General features: G+C 52.4%; 1 protein-coding gene across 1 annotated transcript in view; it reads left to right on the plus strand.

Annotated features, from left to right (window-relative positions):
* The first annotated feature begins 1,495 nt into the window (after positions 1-1,495).
* SLC2A7 (solute carrier family 2 member 7) overlaps positions 1,496-20,831 on the plus strand; it is a 31,188-nt gene continuing 11,852 nt past the window's right edge. The window contains exons 1-9 of the mRNA XM_013005323.1: positions 1,496-1,546; positions 3,649-3,747; positions 7,343-7,503; positions 13,198-13,322; positions 14,707-14,859; positions 16,310-16,435; positions 16,866-17,053; positions 18,819-18,929; positions 20,218-20,347. Of these exons, the coding sequence (XP_012860777.1) occupies positions 1,496-1,546; positions 3,649-3,747; positions 7,343-7,503; positions 13,198-13,322; positions 14,707-14,859; positions 16,310-16,435; positions 16,866-17,053; positions 18,819-18,929; positions 20,218-20,347 (1,144 nt within the window). The remainder of the gene's footprint in view (positions 1,547-3,648; positions 3,748-7,342; positions 7,504-13,197; positions 13,323-14,706; positions 14,860-16,309; positions 16,436-16,865; positions 17,054-18,818; positions 18,930-20,217; positions 20,348-20,831) is intronic.

Here is a 20,831-nt window from a genome sequence, read left to right on the forward strand (position 1 = left end):
CATAGTCACTGTACAATTCTACAATCCCACCAGCAGTGTACGGGCATCCCAATCTCTCCAGCATTTCTTACTCTGGTTTTGTTTAATGCTGCCCTTGGTGCTGGTGTGAGGTGGTAGTTCATCATTATTTTAATTAGCAGGCCTCTTATAGTGAATGATCATGAGCATTTCCTCAAATGATTGGTGTCGGCCTAGATGTAATCTTTGGTGAAGTGTCTATTCATGTCTTCTGCCCATTTTAAATTGGATTATTTCTGTTTTTCTTATTGAAGTAATATAGTTTTCTATGGATTTTCAAGATTAGCCCTTTATCCAATACTTCATTGCCAATTTCCCCCTCCCCCCAATCTGTGGGTTCTCCTTTTACTCCTTTGTGGAAGTCTTTTGATGTACATAAATGTTATGCTTTTAGGAGGGCCCAGCCCTCTGTGTTGTCTTCTGTAGTGGGAGCTTTCCATGATGTTTGGTAGTATGCATTGTATTAGGCCTAGTTTGCCCCTATTTTTTTCATTGACGATCTTTTAAGCTATAGGGTTTATACATTTAAGTCTTTAATCCATCTTGAGTTCATTTTTTTATATGATGTGAGGTGTGGGTCCTGCTTCATTATTTTGCAGGTAGAGGTCAAATATTTCCAGCACCATTTGTTGAAAATACTTTATTTAAGGCATTTTGGTCCTTTATCTAAACTCGGGTGTCTGTACAAGCTTGGTTTTCTTTCTGGGTTCTCTTCTGTGATCCACCTATTGTTCTACGAATACCAAGCTGTTTTGATTGTCCTGCCCTGAAATAAGCTTTGAGATCATGGAGTGAGAAGCCTCCTATTTTGCTTATGTTTTTTTAGTTGTGTTAGGCTTATCCTGGGTTCCTTTCCTACCCATATCAAGTTTGTGATGAGTTTTTCCATTTCTTTCAAAAATTTCACTGAGATTTGGATTAGAATTGCATTGTATTTATAGTTTGATTTAGGTGATACTGACGTTTTCACTATATGAAGTCTTCCTATCCATGAGCATAGAACAGTCTTCCATTGACAGAAGGCTGTAAATCTATCTCACTTTTCTCTCTTGAAGCAGGTGGCTCAAAGCGCCGACCTTTTGGTTAGCAGCCCAACCCCCAACCTACTTGTGCTCCCAGGGTTCCTTCCATACAGATAACCATCAAGAAAACCTGGTGGAAAAGTACTGTAACATATGGGTTGCTATAAGTTGAAACTGACCCAAGGGCAACAAGTTTTGGTGCAACTGGGGAGCTTCAGTTTGGGTATTAGATGAACTCCAAGCCGTGTATTTGTCACCAGTAAAACACCACTGCTTATCTTATCAACCCATCCAAGGAAAATGTGCTCTTGGAGAAAGTCTCCCTGCCTGGTTCAGAGGCCACAGGGCAATAAATTCAGGCAGCCTAGAAGAGAGCAAACCGGTTCTGCCATGGTCAGCGCCCACTGAGCAGGACTGAGGTGCCTCCTGGGAACCAGCGTCCTACCTGAACAAGGATGGAGAACAAAGAGACGGGGCCTCTGCGGCCTGCCTCGCCTAAGGAGGGGGTGAGTGCCAGCAAATAGTCACAGCCACGGTTGGGGTCCCACCTGATGGGAGAGCTCCATGGAAAGAGCAGTGGGCTCCTGGAGGGGTTCTGGGAGGAGCTATGAGGAGCAGGGCAGGAGGGGAGTGTCCTCTCCACCCCCTCACAGCTAGAGCACAGGTGAGAGGGGAGGGTCCTATCCGATGAAGGGCTGGGATGTGGAGGACCCTGGAGGAGGCCTGCTCTCCTACCTCACTCCACCCCCACCCGTGGGAAAGGAGAAGCCTCTGAAAGTGCCCAAATCCTGCCGTTCTCTGTGTGGTCACCGGGTACACCCGCACAGTGCTGTAGGCAGTCAGACAGGTGCTGAACTCCTGGCAGCCGAGGGTACTTAAGGGGGATGTGGGGCCGGGATGGGTGTTGGTGGGAGCGTAGGGATAGGTTGAGGGCCTGGTTGGAGTGGTGGTGAAGGTGTGGGGGGAAATGAAGGTTGGTGGGGTGAGGATATGATGGGGATGGGGATGGGGATACAGTCTAGTTGGAGGTCTAGGGGTGAGGGGTTGGGGGGAGGGTCATGGTGAGCATCTGATGAAATGAGGGTGAGGGTGTGGGTTGGGTACGGTATGAGGAGATGGTATGAGGAGGGAGATGGCTGTAGGAGGATGTGGGTAGGGCTCTGAGTGGGGTTGAAGGGGAGGGAAGGGATGAGGGTTTGGTATCCGATGGGACAAAGGTGGGGTGAGGGAGTAGTGGGGGTTAGTATATGACTGGGACATGATAAGGTATGGAGAGGGGAGGGTCTGAGTGGGGCAGGCCTGAGGTGGGGCAAAGGTGTGGTGGGGGCTAGAAGGGTAGTGGACCTGGCGGTACACCGTTATCATCAGCAAGCCCAGAGGTGGGGCAGGAAGAGGTGGGGCATTGCAGGGCCTGTGGCTCTGGACCCACTCACCGATGGCCCCGTGACCCCACCCCAATCCTGCAGCCCCTTATGGCCAGGGAGCTCCTGGACAGCTTTGATAGGTTTCCCAGGGGGCCTATTCTGAGGGAAAAGCAAGCTGTGTGTGTCAGAGCCACTATCTGTTGTTCTCCCAGCAATGTTCTTTCCCCACACCCTCCCCACAGCTGCCTTCTTCTAACCACTCAGACGGCAGCTCAAAGGGCACCTCGTCAGAGAGGCCAACCCGTCCACCCTGCTGCAAACGCCTCCGAAGGCCTCTCCTCCCCCACGGGCTGCCATTCCATTCCATTCCCCGTGTGACGGTCTCCACAGTATTATCGGTCTCCACAGTACTATCGCTGCGGGATGACTGTTGGTGTTTGGTCTCCCTCCCTGCGATGTCGGGGAGCTCCATGGAAGCTCACAGCCACCCTGGAGGGCAGGCTAGAATGGCCCCTGTGGGTTTCCAAGACTCTAACTCTTAATGGAAGTAAAAAGCCCCGGTTTTTCTCCGTCTGAGCAGCTGATGGTTTGAACTGCTGACCTTGCGGTTAGCAGCGCAATGCATTAGCCTCTCTGCCACCAGGGCTCCTCGAGCTCAGCAAGGGCAGTGCTCTCCTGGGCCTCACTCATCCTGTGGGCCTGGCACATAGGCTAACAAACTTACTTGGCCTACCTTTCACTTTTCAGGGGGGTGGGGGAAATTACTCAGCACTTCCCCTCACCCTTGGCAATTAAAAACTTTTTTACTCTAACACATCATCCTGGATAAATTGTAGATGTTGGCTTTTGCAGCCCCGCTGGATCATTCCTGGGCCCCCCAGGGATCAATACCACCCACTTAGGGTGGGGTTAGGGAAACACTGCTCTCACACAAGGCCAGGAACACAGTCGGTGCATCTCCGGGAAGGAAGGAACGCATGTGCAGAGAAACGGGAAACACTGCCAGTACCACCCACCCACCCCTGACACCCTAGATCTTGAGGACTCCCAGCCTTGGGGCATCTTCTCTGCCCCGCCACCTCCTCCACCCTCCCTGGGCATGGCCTGGGCTCCTCTTCTCCCATTTACAGTCTGAGCTGGAGAAGGCTGGAGACCCAGCCTCGGCTTCCTCTCTGGGATTCTGGAGCTGGGTTTGGCCAGGGTCATCCGCGCAGAGTTCCTGAACTCGGCCTTCAACTCCACAGAGACTTCAGCCCACGCTGCTGCTGGCCACACTGAGCGCAGCCTTCGGCTCTGCCTTCCAGTATGGCTACAACATCGCCGTGGTCAACACTCCACACAAGGTGGGCACAAGGTGGGCTGGCGGGTGGCTGAGTTGGGCCTGCAAGGCTGCTGCCATCTCTCTTCTGGAGGCTTCTGTTTCCCACGCTCAGGCCCTCCGGTCTCTTCTGGAGACCGGGGGCAGGAGGGGACAGGTGGGGGGGGGGTTGGGCATGTGCCCGCAGAAAATGTCATCCTCTCTAAGCACAATAGGACGCCAGGGGACTGGGGTTCCCTGCCTAGGCACTCTGGTCCTCTCAGTCCTGCAGCTCCTCCCTGGAAAGGTCATTTGTCGAGAGCAAAGAGAAGGATCCGGTGGGCCTCGAACCCTGGGACACATAGCTCAGTCATTGAGATGGGAGAGCAGGGAAGCAAAGGAAGCCACAAGAGGGACCCCGCAGATGCAAGAATCAAGGGCTTTCAAGGGGTTGCTGGACATTTTTCATTATCTTTTCATTCCATTTTCCCACAAGCTTGTTGAAATCCCCTCATACATAAGGTTGATCCAGCAGCAGCAACTAATGATGACTGGAGGGTGGAGCGAGCCAAGGGGGCCGCCCACGTTTGTGGGGAGGAGCTGTGTTTGTGTGGTGATTGTAAGGATGGGGTGGCAGGAAAAGAGTTGGTGCAGGACAAAGAGGGACAATTACAGGCAGGACACCCCTGAAAGGGCCAAAGAGAATGGGATTAGATGTTTGGGGGCTGGGAAAGGAGGCAGGTATAATTGCCAATCATTTGCTTATGTGGATTCTGCTGTATTTTTTAAAATCAATGTCATTCGACAGGTGAGTAAACTGAGGCACAAAAAGACACGATCCACTTCATATGACTAGTGTGCAGCGGATCTGAAGTGAGGGCCCAGCTCCACCCAACCCTTAGATCCAGCCGCTCAGCCGTTGCTGGTAACCAGAGAGGTGAGGTGTGAGAAAGCAAGCATGATAAAGGCAGACCGTGTTTTTCAGTCTGGGGAGACTAGAGAAACAAATCCAAGGACACCCACATGTGTATAAGAAAGAGATTCATATACAAGAGCAATCGAACATTGAGAAAACATCCCAGCCCAGTCCAGATCAAGTCCCATCAGTCCGATATTAGCCCATATGTCCGATACCAGTCTATAAAGTCCTCTTCAGACTCATGAAACACATGGAATGACGCCGAATGCAGAAGCTCACAGGCCAGTAGGTAGAAAGTCCTTGGATCCAGTGTCACTGGAAATGTCTCAGCACTGCCAGGGGTCTCTGCATCGGGTGGGTCCATGTGTCTTGTCAGCTGCTATGCCTCCCAGGGTGTGAGCAGAGAGTCTCCCACCTCCAAGGAAGAAATACCAGAGTTCCCAGAGTTCTCAGGAGAAGGCCATGCCCACACAGAGGCCTCTTTGGCTATGATCTGATTGACAGACTAGACTCCACCCCTTCATTCATAAGCCTCTCATATTGACAATTATATAACTACCGCACCATGCGCCAGAGAGGGTTGTCTGTGGAGGAAAGGAGTGCTGGGTATGAAAGAGAGGATGAATTACCAGGGGATGTTGAATCTGAAATGTTCTTTTTTTCCCCCTTTAAATTAAAAAAAAATTTTTTTTAAGATGAGTGAGGGGCTTGCACATGATTACAAGCTAAGGAGAAACCCAGAAAAGAAAGAAAGAGAGGGAGAAGTTTCAGGAATGAAAGGACTCATTATATTTACCTATAATTCTATTTCTGTGGTGAAGTCGCAGTAAATCTACAGGAAATTATCCGTCTGAACCATCAGAGCGACATGATACTACATGTGTTTGTTTTATGAAGAAGAAGAAAAGTCACGTATAATAAAGGACCATCCAGTCTTTTCTCACGTTGGAATGCATTCATATAATTGATTCATATGAAGCAGGTTGCATTTCCTCTTACAGGGTAGCTCAGGACTATAATTGCTGTATCAACCTAGACTCCATCTAGGTTCAAAACTGGAATCAGCAGCCTGGGGAGAGGTACCACTTCCCCTTTTTCCTTCATGTGTTCAGACGCCACCAGCTGATAGGTGGCAGTGGGATGCCCGGAGTTCATTCTTTGCCACTGAAAAATATGATAAAGCACTCTTAGGTGGTCTTCCTGTGCTTCTTGACATTGTTCAGCGCTGTTGCCTCTGATCTATTTACGAAAACACACAAACACACCAAGTGTGGCTACAGGTGAAATTGAGCTTTGCATCTACTGGCAAAGACGATGTGCTCCGTAAAACCCATCCCCAGAGCACAGCAATGCAAAGCATAATTCTTACAGGGGGCCTTCAGAAAAGCTGGTGGGGGAAAGGTGATTCAAAATCATGGAATCGCCCACAGATGTTTTGAAGTTCCTCTAAGACAGCGGTTCTCAGCCTGTGGAGGGCTACCCGATTCATAACAGTAGCAAAATGACAGTGATAAAGTAGCAATGAAAATAATTTTAAAGTAGCAATGAAAATAAAGTAGAAAAAAAAAATTCCACAACATGAGGAACTGTATTAAAGGGTCGAGCCATTAGGAAGGTTGAGAACCACTGCTCTAAGACCTTTCAAACTCTTTAGACGAGATTAGACTATAGCAATAGAAATTGCTAGAATTCAGAGTAGTAAAGTGTCAATATAATGAGAAGATGGTGTTTAACCCAAAGAGGGAAAACAAGCCCCTGCCCTCAAGGAGAAGCGGGGAAAAGTCAGTCCTGGGTGTGCACTAAACCAAACTCGCCGTCATCCTGTCAGTTCTCACGCAAGGCAGCCCCACAGGACAGAGCAGAACTGCCCCTGTGAGTGTCTGAGAGCGCAGCTTTCAGGGAGTAGAAAGCCTCATCTTTCCCTCAAGGAGAGGCTAGTGGTTCGGAGCTGCTGACCATAAGATCAGCAGCCCAACCTGGCATCCCTATGCCAGCAGGGCGCCTTTAGAACTACACCTGACTCAGCCAGTTGTTACAGGAGGCATCTAGTGATTGCTCGTGCTGTATATCCATGTGAATATAATCGTTACCATCAATGGAAATTCTTTTCTTTAGCAAGCAACGGGACATCACATTATCACATCGAATACCACTCATTCTCTAGGAATAGATGTCCATCAAGGACAAGAAGACTTGTAGAGACTGTATACATTGCCCCAAACCACACAATTAGAATATTTTTTTGGATTGGCTCTGGCAAGGTAAGAGCCCTGGTGTCTTTGTGGTTACGCATTGGGCTGCTAACCTCAAGGCCGTCAGTTCAAAACCACAAGCCGTTCCTTGGGAGAAAGATGAGACTTTCTACTCCCCCAAAGAGTTACAGTCTCTGGAAACCCCCCAAGCCCAGTTCTACTCTATCCTGTAGGGTTGCCTTGAGTAAGACTTGACCCAGTGGCAGTGAGCTGTGTGTTTTCTGGCAAGGTAGGTTTCTAGAGAAGGAATTTGTACCGCCAGGAAAGGGTTCTGTGCAAGCTGGTTGCTTATCTCAAGCACACAGCAGAGGTTCACTTGGATAACAGCAGAGAAACCGCAGTTCGTTGGTGTGGGATGGAGGGGGCAGGTATTGGCAGACTGTCCCTGGGAACAATGAGAACATTTTGGCCCTGGTTTCTCATGAGGCCCCCCCAGTGCTCTTTGATGAGGACAAGGCAATGTTTTCCAGGTCCTGAAGGCATTTTACAATGAAACCTACTTCGAGCGGCATGGGGCGCCCATGGATGAGAAGGTCACGCTGCTCCTGTGGGCTTGCACCGTGTCCATGTTTCCCCTGGGCGGCCTGCTGGGCTCACTGGTTGTCGGCTTGCTGGTTGATAAGTGTGGGAGGTAAGCCAGCAGGAGGTGCGCTGCTCCTAAACAATTCAGATTTATAAACCACGCCGTCTCCAGGTGACCGGCACACTTGGTCGACAGCCTGGTCCCCTGACCTTCAGGTTGTACCCTCTTGACCTCCAAGTGAGTCCCTGCCTGCCTCCGGAATTTCTTTCCCTGGTCAGTTGCATGAGGGCGGTGGTGGGTCTGTGATAGAAACCTAACCTCCCATGTAGGAGACCTGGCTTCAATTCCTGGCCAAGACACCTCCTGGATAGCCATCCCTGTCTATCAGCGGCGGCTTGTGAGCTTCTGTGTTGGCTGTGATGCCTTCCAGATTTAAACAGACAAGGAAGAAAGGCCTGGCAATCTACTTTGGAAAATCAGCCGATGAGAACCTTAAAGAGCCCAACCGTCTGACCCCACTGTGCTCGGGGTCCTCGGGAGTCAGGGGCACTAACAGCAGCTGGTAATAACAAGAGTCAGGTGCATGACCATGGCGTTTTCTCCCACCATAAAGACAGTACAGCCCCTGAGATCAAGGGTCTTGCCGGTGCTCAGCTCAGTGCCTCGTGAGCACTTCTAGCAGGTGTTCAAGAACTGCTTGTTGATCCGGATAGACTTCGGGGTCCCGTGCTCCTGACGCCAGGCTGCGACAGCAGCAGCCTCTCCCCGGGTGGCCTCGTCAGAGTTTTGTCATCCTGACGGCTGGGGATCAGGCGGCGTTACTCCACGCGCCAGTGCTCCCTGTCTTGTTTGGAAAGGCAGACCAGTCCTTGTATTCTGCTTGGTCTCCATGGGTCCACCCACCTTCCCGCTTCAGCCCGGGGCCTCCAAAGCCGAGACGCCAAGACAGGAACAAGGCTCAGGTCAAGGTTCCCGGGAAGGACGTGTATGTGCGTCCAGGTCACGGCGCTCAGCCCCTGATTTCCTGCGTGCAGGCCCCAGTCCTGTAAATTCACTCAATGGCCTTGGCTGTGGCAAGCCAGGCCATTTGTAGGAGGGAGTGGAAACTCTCTCAAGAAAACCAACTTTTAGAGAACCTGAGTACCTTCCGTTTTCATGCACAAATGAAACGGTTGCCAGTTGAAGATGATCTGATTGGGAAAGCAAACACTGACGTCCAAAGACTAAACACTTACGTTGCCTTACGCTGTGCACTTGAATGAAGAAAGCATTCCATCTATTGTAATGATTTCATCATTCAGACTTTTAATCACTTGGATTGTGCTTCTCTCAGTAAGATCATTTGAGACGTCAGAAGGTTCTAGAAGAAACGCCTTGCCGTTCACTTTCCTGCTTGAATTGTACGGAGATGTCTATTAGAAGGGTCTCATTACGCCCTTCATTTTGTTCAGGCCCAGGAGGCAGGGTGGAGCCAGTTCTGTCCTTGCAAGCTGATTGGTTAAGCTTCCTTGAGGCTAACTGGGTTCCTGGATGTCAGGGAGGCTAGAGGGCTGGTGTGATCCCTGCTGCCAACTCCCTCGGGGGTTCAGCAGCCCCAGGAAGTGCAAAAGGACCCAAGGAAGCCCAGCTGCTTCTCTTAACCCTGTTAAGGCCACACAGCAGGAGCAGTTTCTGTTTAGAGACCCCCTTCAAGCGGCTCCTGCCATGGCTGACTCAGTGCACCTGTATCGGCCCAGCCCACTTGGCACTCACAGGTCTCAGTAGGTGGGTAAATCCCAAGGTATGGCACAGTGAACCAGGCTGCTGACAGCTTCACCACCTCCAACCTGGAGGGGCCTAGGGAGAAGCCGCTACCAGCTCCTGGGGGCTGAGAGAGCAGTGGGGGAGGCTAGCTAGCCACCACCACGCAAGTCCTGACCCCCTGCTGATCTTCTCCTTTGGCAAAAACCCAAAAGGGGAGGGGGAATGGCAAAGGAGCCACTGGGACAAACCAGCCACTGAGGCAGAGACGGCTCCTCCAGCTTAGCTATATTTTTCAGACACCCATGCCCTCACCTTCATTTCCACCTGGGAAGGGACCTTAGAAACCTTTACCCATTGTAGGAATCCCTCTCCAACATTCCTGGCTCTGGTCTTCTAGTCCAGCCTCTGCTTGAACACCACTCAGGACAGGAAGCTCTCTACTCCCTGTTGTTACCAGAACAAGCTTCTAGATGAAGGTTCTTTCCCTGCTCAGTAAGAATAACAAAGCAGGGAGCTTACCGCTCAAGCAAAAGGGTGTATTAGAAAGAGAAGCACCCTCCAAGTTGTTGCCGCACGCCCGACCCCTGGGCAGCCTATTCGGACAGCAGAAGGAAACACTGCCATCCTCACAATTGCTCACGGGTTGCATTCGTCCATCTCATTGGAGAGCTTGCTCCTTTTTACCGCCCCTCTGCTTTCCCAAGCATGGTGTCCTTCTCCAGGGACCGGGGTCTCTTGACGACATGTCCAAAGTAGGTGTGACAAAGTTTCACCATCCTTGCTGGTAAGGAGCATTCTGGCCTTACTTCTTCCAAGACAGCTGTGTTTGTTCTTGTGGCAGTCCACGGTACTCTCAATCTCCTACCAGCACCCTAATTCAAATCATGCAGGGGGGACGCGGAAAAAGGTTTATTGGCTAGAAAAGCCTCTTCAAAGGGGAGACATGGAGGGTGTCTCGCAGAACAAGAAAGATTTTTAAGAGCGTTGAGGAGCAAACGACATGGTATTTACTCCTGGAAAGAGGTGAAGAATTCTGGGCATTAAGCTCCCGTGGGTGGGGCTGTGGTAGATGAGGGTGGGACCTCCGTAAGGGCTTCTGGGTGGGGTCTCATCGCTTATTTTGTGATGGTGCACATGCTCAGCACAGCTGGTTCCTCACGTTTGAGTCCTACCTATTCCCAGGTATTCTTTGCTCCGGGGCTCCACGTGAGGTCACCGGTGTCAGGTCTTATTCTGCTCTTGTGCTCAGTGTGAGCTGGCCCAACTCTGAACGCTGCAGATCAGGGAGTGGAGCGAAAACACATTATTTTCAGAGGGAAGAAAGACACCTCCTTTTTTTTTTATCATTTTATTGGGGGTTCGTACAACTTTTATCATAATCCATACATACATCCATTGTGACCAGCACATTTGTACATATGTTATCATCATCATTCTCAAAACATTTGCTTTCTACTTGAGCCCTTAGTATCAGCTCCTCATTTTCCCCCCTCCCTCCCTCATAAGCCCTTGATAATTTATAAATTATTATTTTTTCATGCCTTACACTGACCGATGTCTCATTTCACCCACTTTTTTGTTGTCTGTTCCCCAGGGAGGGGGTTATATGTAAATCATTGCGATCAGTTCCCCCTCCACCCCAACCTTTCCCTTACCCTCCTGGTATAGCTACTCTCATTATTGGTCCTGAGGGGTTTATCTGTCCTGGATTCCCTGTGTTTCCAGCTCTTATCTGTACCAGTGTACATGCTCTGGTCTAGCCAGCTTTGTAAGGTAGAATTGGGATCATGATAGTGGGGAGAAGGAAGCATTAAAGAACTAGAGGAAAGTTGTATGTTTCATCAGTGTTATACTATACCCCGACTGGCTCGTCTTCTCTCTGCCACACTTCTGTAGAGGGATGGCCTGTTGCCTACAGATGGGCTTTGGGTCTCCACTCTGCACTCCCCCTAATTCACATGATATGATTTTTTGTTCTTTGATGCCTGATACCTGATTCCTTCGACACCTCGTGGTCACGCAGGTTGGCGTGCTTCCATGGGGGCTTTGTTGCTTCTGAACTAGATGGCTGGTTGCTTACCTTCAAGCCTTTAAGACCCCAGACACTATATCTTTTGATAGCCAGGCACCATCAGCTTTCTTCACCACATTTGCTTATGCCCCCACTTTGTCTCCAGCGAACGTGTAGGGAAGGTGAGTATCATGGAATGCCAGATTAATAGAACAAAGCATTCTTGCATTGAGGGAGTACTTGAGTGACGGTCCAGTGTCCACCTGCTACCTTAATACTAAACCTATAAATATATGCACATAGATTTTCTCCATCATCATATATAAATATATTTACATATGTACATGCCTGTATTTAGACCTCTATAAAATGCCCATTTGCCTCCTATTTCTTTCCTCTATTTCCCTTTACTTTCCTCTTGTCCCACTATCAGGCTCAGCCTTCATTTGAGTTTCAGTAATTCTTCTCGGTTACATTGCCCTTGATCAAGCCCTCCCAGGCCTTCTATACCCTCCTCGCCATCGATTCTGGATCACTAGTTGCTCCCTTGTCCCTGGGTTTGTTAGCACCCACTTCCTTTCCCCTGTCTCCACCTTTTGCAGGGAGGGAAGAACTTGGAAACAGCTATTATAATATGCCACACGTCTAAACATTTGTTAGCTGGGTGTGGCTGTGATGGCGCCAATAGGTGTGGGCCTGGGGAAATTCCTCAAAGTCATCCCAACCTGTAATGTAGGTACGGAATAACCCAGGCTCTTCCCTAACCTGTCTTCACTCTTTCCTTCTGATTGTTTGAATGCTAGTCCCCACCTCCACCTCCCAAAGCTTCTGGAACTCCTGTCCATTTGTCTTTACTTTCCCATTCTTGCAACCCATCGTTCCTTTCCCAGGCACCCTCTTGTTTGTTGTTGTTGTTGTTGTTGTTGTTGTTGTTAGGTGCCATCCGGTCGGTTCCGATCCAGAGCGTGACCCTCTGCACCACAGAACAAAGCACTGCCCGGTCCTGCATCATCCTCACAGTTGTCCCTATGCTTTAGCCCTTTGTTGTAGCCACTGCATCAATCCATCTCCTATGGCCTTCCTCTTGTGCTCACTTCTACTCTGCCGAGCATGAGGTCCTTCTCCAGGGACTGGTCTCTCCGGACAACCTGTCTAAAGTATGTGAGAGGAAGTCTCGCCGCCATCCTTGTGTCTCAGGAGCACTCTCGTTGTACTTCTTCCAAGACAGCTATGGTTTCCTTGCAGCAGTTCACCGTGCTTTCGCTGTTCTTCTTCAGCCCACGATTCAAATGCACCTTTGTTTGCCTTTGTTCAATGTCCAGTGTTCACATTTGTACAAGGCGCTGGAGAGCGCCAGGGCTGGGTCAGGCACACCCTAGTCCTCAAAGGAACATCTTTGCTTTTCAATTTTCTGAAGAGGTCTTGTGGGAGCCCTGATAGGATAGTGGTTACTCACTGGGCTGAGGTCCACATGGTCCACAGTTTGAAACCACCAGCAGCTCCTCAGAAGAAAGACTGGGCGTTCTACTCGCATGCAGAGTTACAGTCTCAGAACCGCACAGAGATCACTGTGAGTCAGCAGTGGCTCCGTGGCAGTGAGTTTGGGCTGAGTTCAAGAAGTCTTCTGCAGCAGATTTGCCTCAGACAACTTGTCTTTCGATCCCTTGACCGCTGCTCCATGAGCATTGATTGCGGTTCCAAACAAGCCAAAGTCCTTGACAGTTTCAACCTTGTCTCCATTTTCCGTGATGTTCCTATCGGTCCAGGTGTAAGAAACTTGGTCTTGTTTGCACTGAGGGCTGCACCCACACTGAGGGCTGCCATCCTTGATCATCACCAGCCAGTGCTTCCGTTTCTCCTCACTTGCAGCGACCAAGGCCATGGCACCTGCGTATCGCAGGTTGTTGATCAGCCTGCCTCCAATCCTGATGCCCCATTCTTCTTCATATAAAAGTCCCCCCAATGACCGGCCTGGAGACGATGGGGTGCTGCCAGAGGCGCTCCTGCCACCTCAGCCCCCTGCCCTGGGGACTCTGCTGCTGTTGCAGAAAGGGGACCCTCCTGATGAACAACGTCTTCGCCATCGTCCCTGCCATCCTCATGGGAGTCAGCAAAGTGGCCAAGGCTTGGGAGCTGATCATCTTTTCACGAGTGGTGCTGGGCGTCTGTGCAGGTACCTGGGGGGGCAGCTGGGGCCCAGGCTGAGCTCACGTTCAGCTAGGCTGGGCATCTAGATGGACACCCCGTGCCCCTTGGCCGTGGCTGGGACCTGGACCTGCGGGAGGTGGGTTCAGTCTTCTCACTCCGGGGCAGTCTCCTGGGTCTGACCTCAGGTCTGAACTCAGGTGTGCCCTTCCGTTTACGTAAAGCCAGCGTCAGGAAGCAATGTTCAGAAACGCCCTTTGAGTTCTTAGGACCTTGTCCTGAGACAGCCTAGTGAGGAAGCTGCTCTAGCTCACTGGAGGATGAGAGGGGACATGGCGTGAGGTGGCCAGTGACACCCCGCCCTGCAGATGACCGAGAGAGGCACTGCGGGCCTTCCAGCCCCGTAAGCTGACTAAGGTTGTGAGTTCAAGGAAGCCTCAGGGCCAAAGCCTCTCAGCAAAGTTCACTCAGGAAGGATCGAACCCCAAGCACATCTCTGCCTTCGAGTCCAGTCCAACTCACGGCCACCCTCCTGGGCAGGGTAGAACGGCCCCGTGCATTTCCAAGACCGAGACTCTTGGCGGGAGTAGAAAACCCCCATCTTGGAGAGACTGGTGGTTTCAAACTGCCGACCTCGTAGCTCCTAACCACATCACCAGGACTCCCTCGGGAAGGAGAGTGCTGTCATTATTGGTGTGTACCGGCGAGTGGATCCATGCTCCACAGGCTACAGTCTTTACAGAACCAGATGGCCGGGCGGCTTCTCCTGTTGTGGGTGCTGCTGGGTGCCTTTGACCCCCACCACCACCCCCAGCCCTTGGTGACCAGCTGAGGGCAAACCATTCATGACCTCCAGGGACTGGAAGAAATGGTATCTCCTGGATGCTTTAAGGGTCTCGCGGTGGTGCAAATGGTTTGCACTTGCCCACTAACCAAAAGGCTGACGATCTGAGCCCACTGGGCAGTGCTGAGGAAGAAAGGCCTGGTGATCTGCTTCTGTTAAGATTACAACCACGACACTCCTATGTTCTACTCGATAAACCACGGGGTTGCCATGAGTTGGAATCAACTTCCTGGAAACAAGTTTGGGGGGTTGGAAACTTTGTTAGTTTCAGTCCAAGAAAATCATAAAAATATCCCTTTACCTCATTTAAATTAGTTTAAAGGCTTACCAGATTAAGGCTTACAAGGTTTCTGCTAAGAAGGGGAGAGTCTGCTCTTTTTATAGCTCAGAAGTGATTAGGTTTAGGACCCATCCTATGGGAGCACAATTCCTTAAGACTGCCAGGGAGGGCTGAACCCACTAAGAAGCTCAGGGATTCTGAAAGGAATTTGAGTTAAATTTCAGGCTCTGGGGTCACAGGAAGTGGGGGCTGCTCTTTCCTTTTCTGATACTGTTTTGCTCAAACTAGGCATCTCCTACAGTGCCCTTCCCATGTACCTGGGAGAGCTGGCTCCCAAGAACCTGCGGGGCACCTTGGGGACAATGACCGAAGTCTTCGTCATCGTTGGAGTCTTCCTAGCTCAGATCTTCAGCCTGCAAGCCATCCTGGGGAATCCCACAGGTAACCAGGCAGCAAAAACAGAGGCCGGCAGGGAAGGGGAAGTTCAGAGGTCAGGGAAGTACTCCAGAATCTCCGGCCTGTAAGAAGGTAGGCCCTCCTCCAGCTGTGCCAGGTGCAGCAGATGCGTCAGACCAGATGCAGACTAAGAGTTGGCCTTGGGACCAGACATGTGGATGTGGTGCACACTGAGAAGAAAGGCCCGGTCATCTCCTTCTGAAAACACGGCCACTGACCACCCTGTGGAGTCCCTGGGGGGCACACACAGTTGAGCACAGCTGAGAAGTTAGTGGTTCAAACCCACTCAGAGGCTCCATGGAAGACCAAACCCAAACCAAACTCACTGAGTCACAGCAACCCCCTGTGCGTGTCTGAGACTGTAACTGTTGACGGGAGCAGAGAGCCCAGTCTTTCTCCCGCAGAGCTGCTGGGGGGTTCCCACTGCCCACCATGAGGAATGCCGCCAATGTGCACCCACGACCCCCCCCCCCAGAGACTTGTCTCTTTCCTTTTGGAAGCCCCAGGAGCAGTTCTACGCTGCACACGTGGGGCGCCAGGAGTGGGAAGCGACTCAACAGCAACTAACAACACACACAAACACATGCATGCATATGTACAGATACATGGCATGTACATATATGTGTGCATGGGTATGCATGCATGTGTGAAGGAGCCCTGGTGGTGGAGTGGATTACATGTTGGACTGGTAGTGAGTACATAAACGTGAGTGTGTGTGTGTGTGTGTGTGTGTGTGTGTGTGTGTGTGTGTGTTTAGGTTTAGGACTGTAAACCTACACCTACAGTGTGTGGTGGGGGGGCAGGGACTTCACTAAGTTCATGGAAAAATTCCGTTATGTTTTGCTTCCGTCTTTCCGTAAACTTTTTGAAGGCCCCTGAGCCCTGGTGGCACAGTGATTCAGTGCGTGGCTGCTAACTGCAAGGTAGTGATGCAAACCTACCAGTCACGCCAGGAGATCAGCTGTCTGCATCTGGAGAGATTTGCAGTCTCAGAAACCCACAGGAACGACTCTGTTCTGTCATAGAGGGTGTGTTAGGCCGGGTTGATGACAGAAAATCCAGGAGGAGTTTTAGATCAGGAAGTCATTGTGCATCAATAGAACACACCCCCCCCAGTCCAACTCAAGTCTGTAAGTCTGGTACTAGTCCCTAAGTCCCTCTTCAGACTCGCACAGGCACAAGCAATGCATGAAGACCACAGGCTGGTGGATGCAGAGTGGCATGGATTCTATGGCAAGGGCCGCAACACGGCTTGTGCAGGTCTCAGCGTATCTGCTCATGGCTTGTCAACAGGAAGGTGGCCTTAGAGGGAGGGGCCCACCTCCAGCAAGCCATTGATCCCGGTCACATTTCCAAAGGCACTCATCAAGCTGCGACCTGATTGATAGGCTAGACTCCACCCAGATCTTCTTACGGGTGCCTTGGTCCCCTCCAGGCTGGCCTGTGCTGTTGGCCATCACAGGGATCCCCGCGCTGCTGCAACTCCTGTCCCTGCCCTTCTTTCCCGAGAGCCCCCGCTACACCCTGATTCAGAGGAGGGATGAGGAAACGGCGCGACAAGGTATTTCCAATGCAGGGTGCTCTGCCGAGCCCCCTGAGCCATCCGTCTCCCTCCTGTGCCTCCCTTCCTGCTTAGTGTGGGCGGGGGCGAGGGGGTATAGGACCATCGAGGGTGGGAAAGTGAGGGGGGGAGGAGTCTGTGGGTGTGGTCTGCAGCCCAGGGGCTGGGGTCCGGCTGGAGCTCAGCCAAGAGTTAGAGTCGAGATCAGAGTGGGTTGGCAAGCTGAGAGAGAGTCAAGGGGTTGGTCAGGGTGGGCACAGTGCCACTGGGTCATGGGCCCCAGCCGGGCCCTAGTTAGGATCAGGAGAACCCTTTGCACTGGAGTGTTGCCTAGCTGTGGCCAGAGTGAGAAGGTAGCAGACACAAGAGGATGTGTCGAACCTGCTTGGGGCGTCTGGGCCCCAGGGGGACACACGCTGCTCTCCCACAGCTCTGAGGGCCCTGCGAGGCAGGACCAACGTGGACGATGAGATAGAGGAGATGCGTCTGGAGGCCCAGGCCGAGCAGGCCGAGGGCCAACTGTCCGTGCTCAACCTCTTCACCTTCCGGCCTCTGCGGTGGCAGCTCATCTCCATCATTGTGCTCATGGCCGGCCAGCAGCTCTCCGGGATCAATGCGGTACGTGAGCCCGGGGTGGCCACCGAGCCCAGAGCAGCAGGTCAGTGTGGGCGAGGAGAAGCATAGTCCTGCGCTGCTCAGCTGCTTTGCCCTGAGCCACCAGGGCAGCGGTTCTCAACCTGTGGGTCGCGACCCCTCTGGGGGTCAAACGACCCTTTCACAGGGGTTGCCCGATTCATAACAGTAGCAAAATGACAGTGATGAAGTAGCAACAAAAAAAATTGCTATGGTTGGGGGGTCACCACCACATGAGGAACTATATTAAAGGGTCGCGGCATTAGGAAGGTTGCGAACCACTGATCCAGAAGGTGGTTTTGATTTAATTAAACGTGAGAAACTATTTTGGGCTATTATGGATAGTATCTAAGGAGCACTGGTGGTGCAGGGGTTAAGCATGCAGTTGCCAACAGAGAAGCTGGTGCTTTGAATCCACCCCGCAGCAGCTCTGTGGGAGGGAGAGCTGCTGCTCTGCTTGCACAGCCTAGAAAACTCGACAGGGCAGTTTGCTTTGTCACATGGGGTTACCAGGGTTTGAAATCGCCTCAATGGCACCTAACAAGGACAGCATCAAGAGTAGTCGTGATCAGGTTGTTTTTAGCTGCTGTGACCCTGTGCACAGCAGAACCACATCCTGCCCAAGTCTGCACCATCCCCAGGATCAGACAGTTGTGACCCATTGTCTGATGGCTCTTCAGAGAGATGGCCAGGCCTTTCTTCCTTGTCCATGCATCTGGAAACTCTGCTGAAACCTGATCGGCAGCACAGCAACTGATCGATGCCTTGGGGGGCGGGGTGTGTGTGCATGAACTGCATCGACTGGGAATCGAACCCAGGTCTCTAGCATGGAAGACAAGAAGCCTGTCCCGGAGTCATCATAGCCAGCCTCTCGCATTATTTCGGTGTGCAAAGTTCAGCTCTGCATCCAGAACAGAATCAAGGAGGAGTTGAGGTGGCAAGGATTCGAAAGAGGGGTCTGTGATAGGCAGCCACCCTTCACGACCCAACTCTTTTTCAAATGATTGAACTATTGAATGGTATGATAAGTGCGTCAGATCAATAAAAAGTGAAAGATATAACAATAAAGGTTGGTGGTTCGAACCTCCCCAGCAGCTCCGCAGAAGACAGGCCTGGAGCACTGCTTCCATAAAGATGGTTGGCGGCTGTAGAACCGCGTCTGACTCTTAGCCGCCCCTATGGAACAGAGTAGAATTGCTCTGTGGGGTTTCTGGGGTGTAATATCGATGGACATGGAGATCCAGGTCTTTCTCTTTTAACCATGACTCAACTCACTGCCATCAAGTCCAAGCTGGCTCCCAGCGACCCCCTGTGGGTTCCTGAGACTGTAACTGTTTACCTCAGGAGACAGTCCGGTCTTTCTCCCTCCGAGCTGCTGGTGACTTTGAACTGCGGAGACCGTGCGGAACGCAGCCTAACTCGTAACCACTGCACCGCCCTCGGGAGCAATCCTACCGTTTAACACATGGGGCTGCCAGGGGCAAGGGACCGGCTCAGTGGTAGCTAATACCAACCACAGAGGTGGTCTAGTTCAGCTCCCCATGGCATAGAAGCAGACACTGAGGCTCATCAGGGGAAGAGGCCAGACCCCACCCCAGGTCTCCTAGCCCCAACTCAGGGCCTTTTCCTGAAACCTCCCTCCTCCTCCTCCTCCTCCTCCTCCCTGAGCAAGGGCCTCCCACCCTGCTCCCAGGGCTGCTTCCGCTTGGTTCCCTGGGCCTCTCCTCACACCCCTGGGCTTCCCTTTCAGATCAACTACTACGCAGACACCATCTACGCCTCGGCGGGTGTGCAGGCTGGACACTCCCAGTATGTCACGGTGGGGGCCGGCGTGGTCAACATAGTGATGACAGTCATTTCAGTGAGTGGCTGGGGGGCCCTGAGTGCTCACGGTTTAGTGTTTAGATGCGGCCCTGCCATGGCCTGAGCGACCTGCACCCTGGGCTGTGCACCACCTTCCTAGCTGTGAGACCTCAAGCGGGTCACTCCAGTACCTTCCCGTCCCGTTTGGTCCTGTGTGGAATGAGGGCGGCGACTGCATTCTCTTTCGTTGGTGTGACCATTATTTCAGATACCGAGTTGATTATGCCATGGTGCCCTGGCTACATGAAAGAGACGAATGGATGGGGGTGCCCTCAGAGGCCTGTGCCCACGACGGGCCTTCCTTTAGGGCTTCCCACGCTTCATCACTCATTTCATCCCTGCCTCCTGGGTTCCCTGGGAGGGTAAACTTCTAGGCATGCAGTCCTTATTCAAACTTTCTAAGAGCTGGTGTATGCCCTAGTTGAGGGCCAGAGGATACAGCATGGGGGCAGTGGTGGGGAATATTCTAAAGCAGCAGAGAAGGATGGAGGGAAGGCAGAAAGGGCAAGTCCAGACCCAGTTCTAAGATCCTTCCTCTGGCTGGATGCCTTACCTCCCCCCACCCCTCACCCCTTTCTCCTCTGGGCTGGGGCCAGTCTAGACCATCATAAGCCCTCCACTCCTAGCTTAATGTTAACTAGAACCTGCCCCCACCCGCCTGCCTGCAGAACTCAAGTCAAAAGACAGAGGCTCCGGAGCGGAGCCTGACTCTCCCTGAGGAGGAAGTGGATCTTCAAGCTCCCTTGGGCCTCAACCATGAGGGCTTCCCAAAATCAACCCTGGAATTTTCCCACAAGCTTTCTGAATCCCCTGCTCTGAGGTGGCCCTCACTGCTAGGCCCCTCCTTTGGGGTTGCTGAAGAGCTGGGGGGTGGGGGGAGAGGTCGGGTAAAGTGAGAGCCCCTGCAGTGGGGGCTGGGGGCTGGAGCCAGATGGGCAGAGACATAGAAGTAAAGGCAGGAGGCCCAATGGCTTGCTTTGCCAGGACCTACCTGTTGGGCAAGAGATAGGAGGTGCCTGCCTGGGGAGAGCCCTGGGGAAGGGATGGCGATGGGGCCGGGTGGAGGCCTGGGGAGGAAGATTTCTAAGATGCCTGGGAGAGAGATGGACAGATGGGGCTTCTGAACGCATGCCTATCAACTTCGGGTCGAAAAAGGCCGTTTGTAGTCCAAGCTGTTGGAAGCAGGCTTCCCAAAGGGATGCTTTTTAAGCGGCGGGAGAAGGGAGGGGCCCCAGAGCCGTGGGGCCAGTGCTAACCCCTCTAACCCCTGCTTCCCGCCTCCGCAGGCTCTGACCGTGGAGCTGCTGGGCCGGCGGTGTCTCCTGCTGGCCGGCTACGGCGTCTGCGGCTCCGCCTGCCTCGGGCTGACGCTGGTGCTGCTCTTCCAGGTTAGGACCACCCCGGGGCCCCTGGGGACCTGGCGGGGAGGGGGGGTGTCCTCGGGCTGACGCTGGTGCTGCTCCTCCAGGTCAGGACCACCCCGGGGCCCCTGGGGACCTGGCGGGGAGGGGGTGGTCCTCATCACATCGCCAGCGCCCTAGATCCCGTGGCGGGTCCCCAACCTGTTGGCCCCCTGCCTCTTTACACATGAGGGCGTTTCCAAAAAGCTTGTGAATTGTCTGGGATCTGTTCGTTCTCTCCGTGCCTTTGTGGGAGCCCCCAGTCCCCCAGTGCTCAGTACGGCGCGAGGGCCCCTTTACTGTGCCTGGTGCCATGAAGCGCAGAGATGACTGACCTGACTGCGCACAGCGCTTTAAGTCGGTAAATAAACACAACGCCCTGAAGGTAAGGGTGCCACGACGACGACGTTAAGCCCTTGACTTCTAACCCTAAGGTTGGTCGTTCAGACCCACCCGGTGGCTCTGCGGGAGAAAAGGCCTGGTGATCTGTGCCGTAAAAA

The sequence above is a fragment of the Echinops telfairi genome, unplaced genomic scaffold (assembly GCF_000313985.2).
Source record: "Echinops telfairi isolate 266 unplaced genomic scaffold, ASM31398v2 ScPeMD7_7457;HRSCAF=8495, whole genome shotgun sequence".
Lineage (NCBI taxonomy): Eukaryota > Metazoa > Chordata > Mammalia > Afrosoricida > Tenrecidae > Echinops > Echinops telfairi.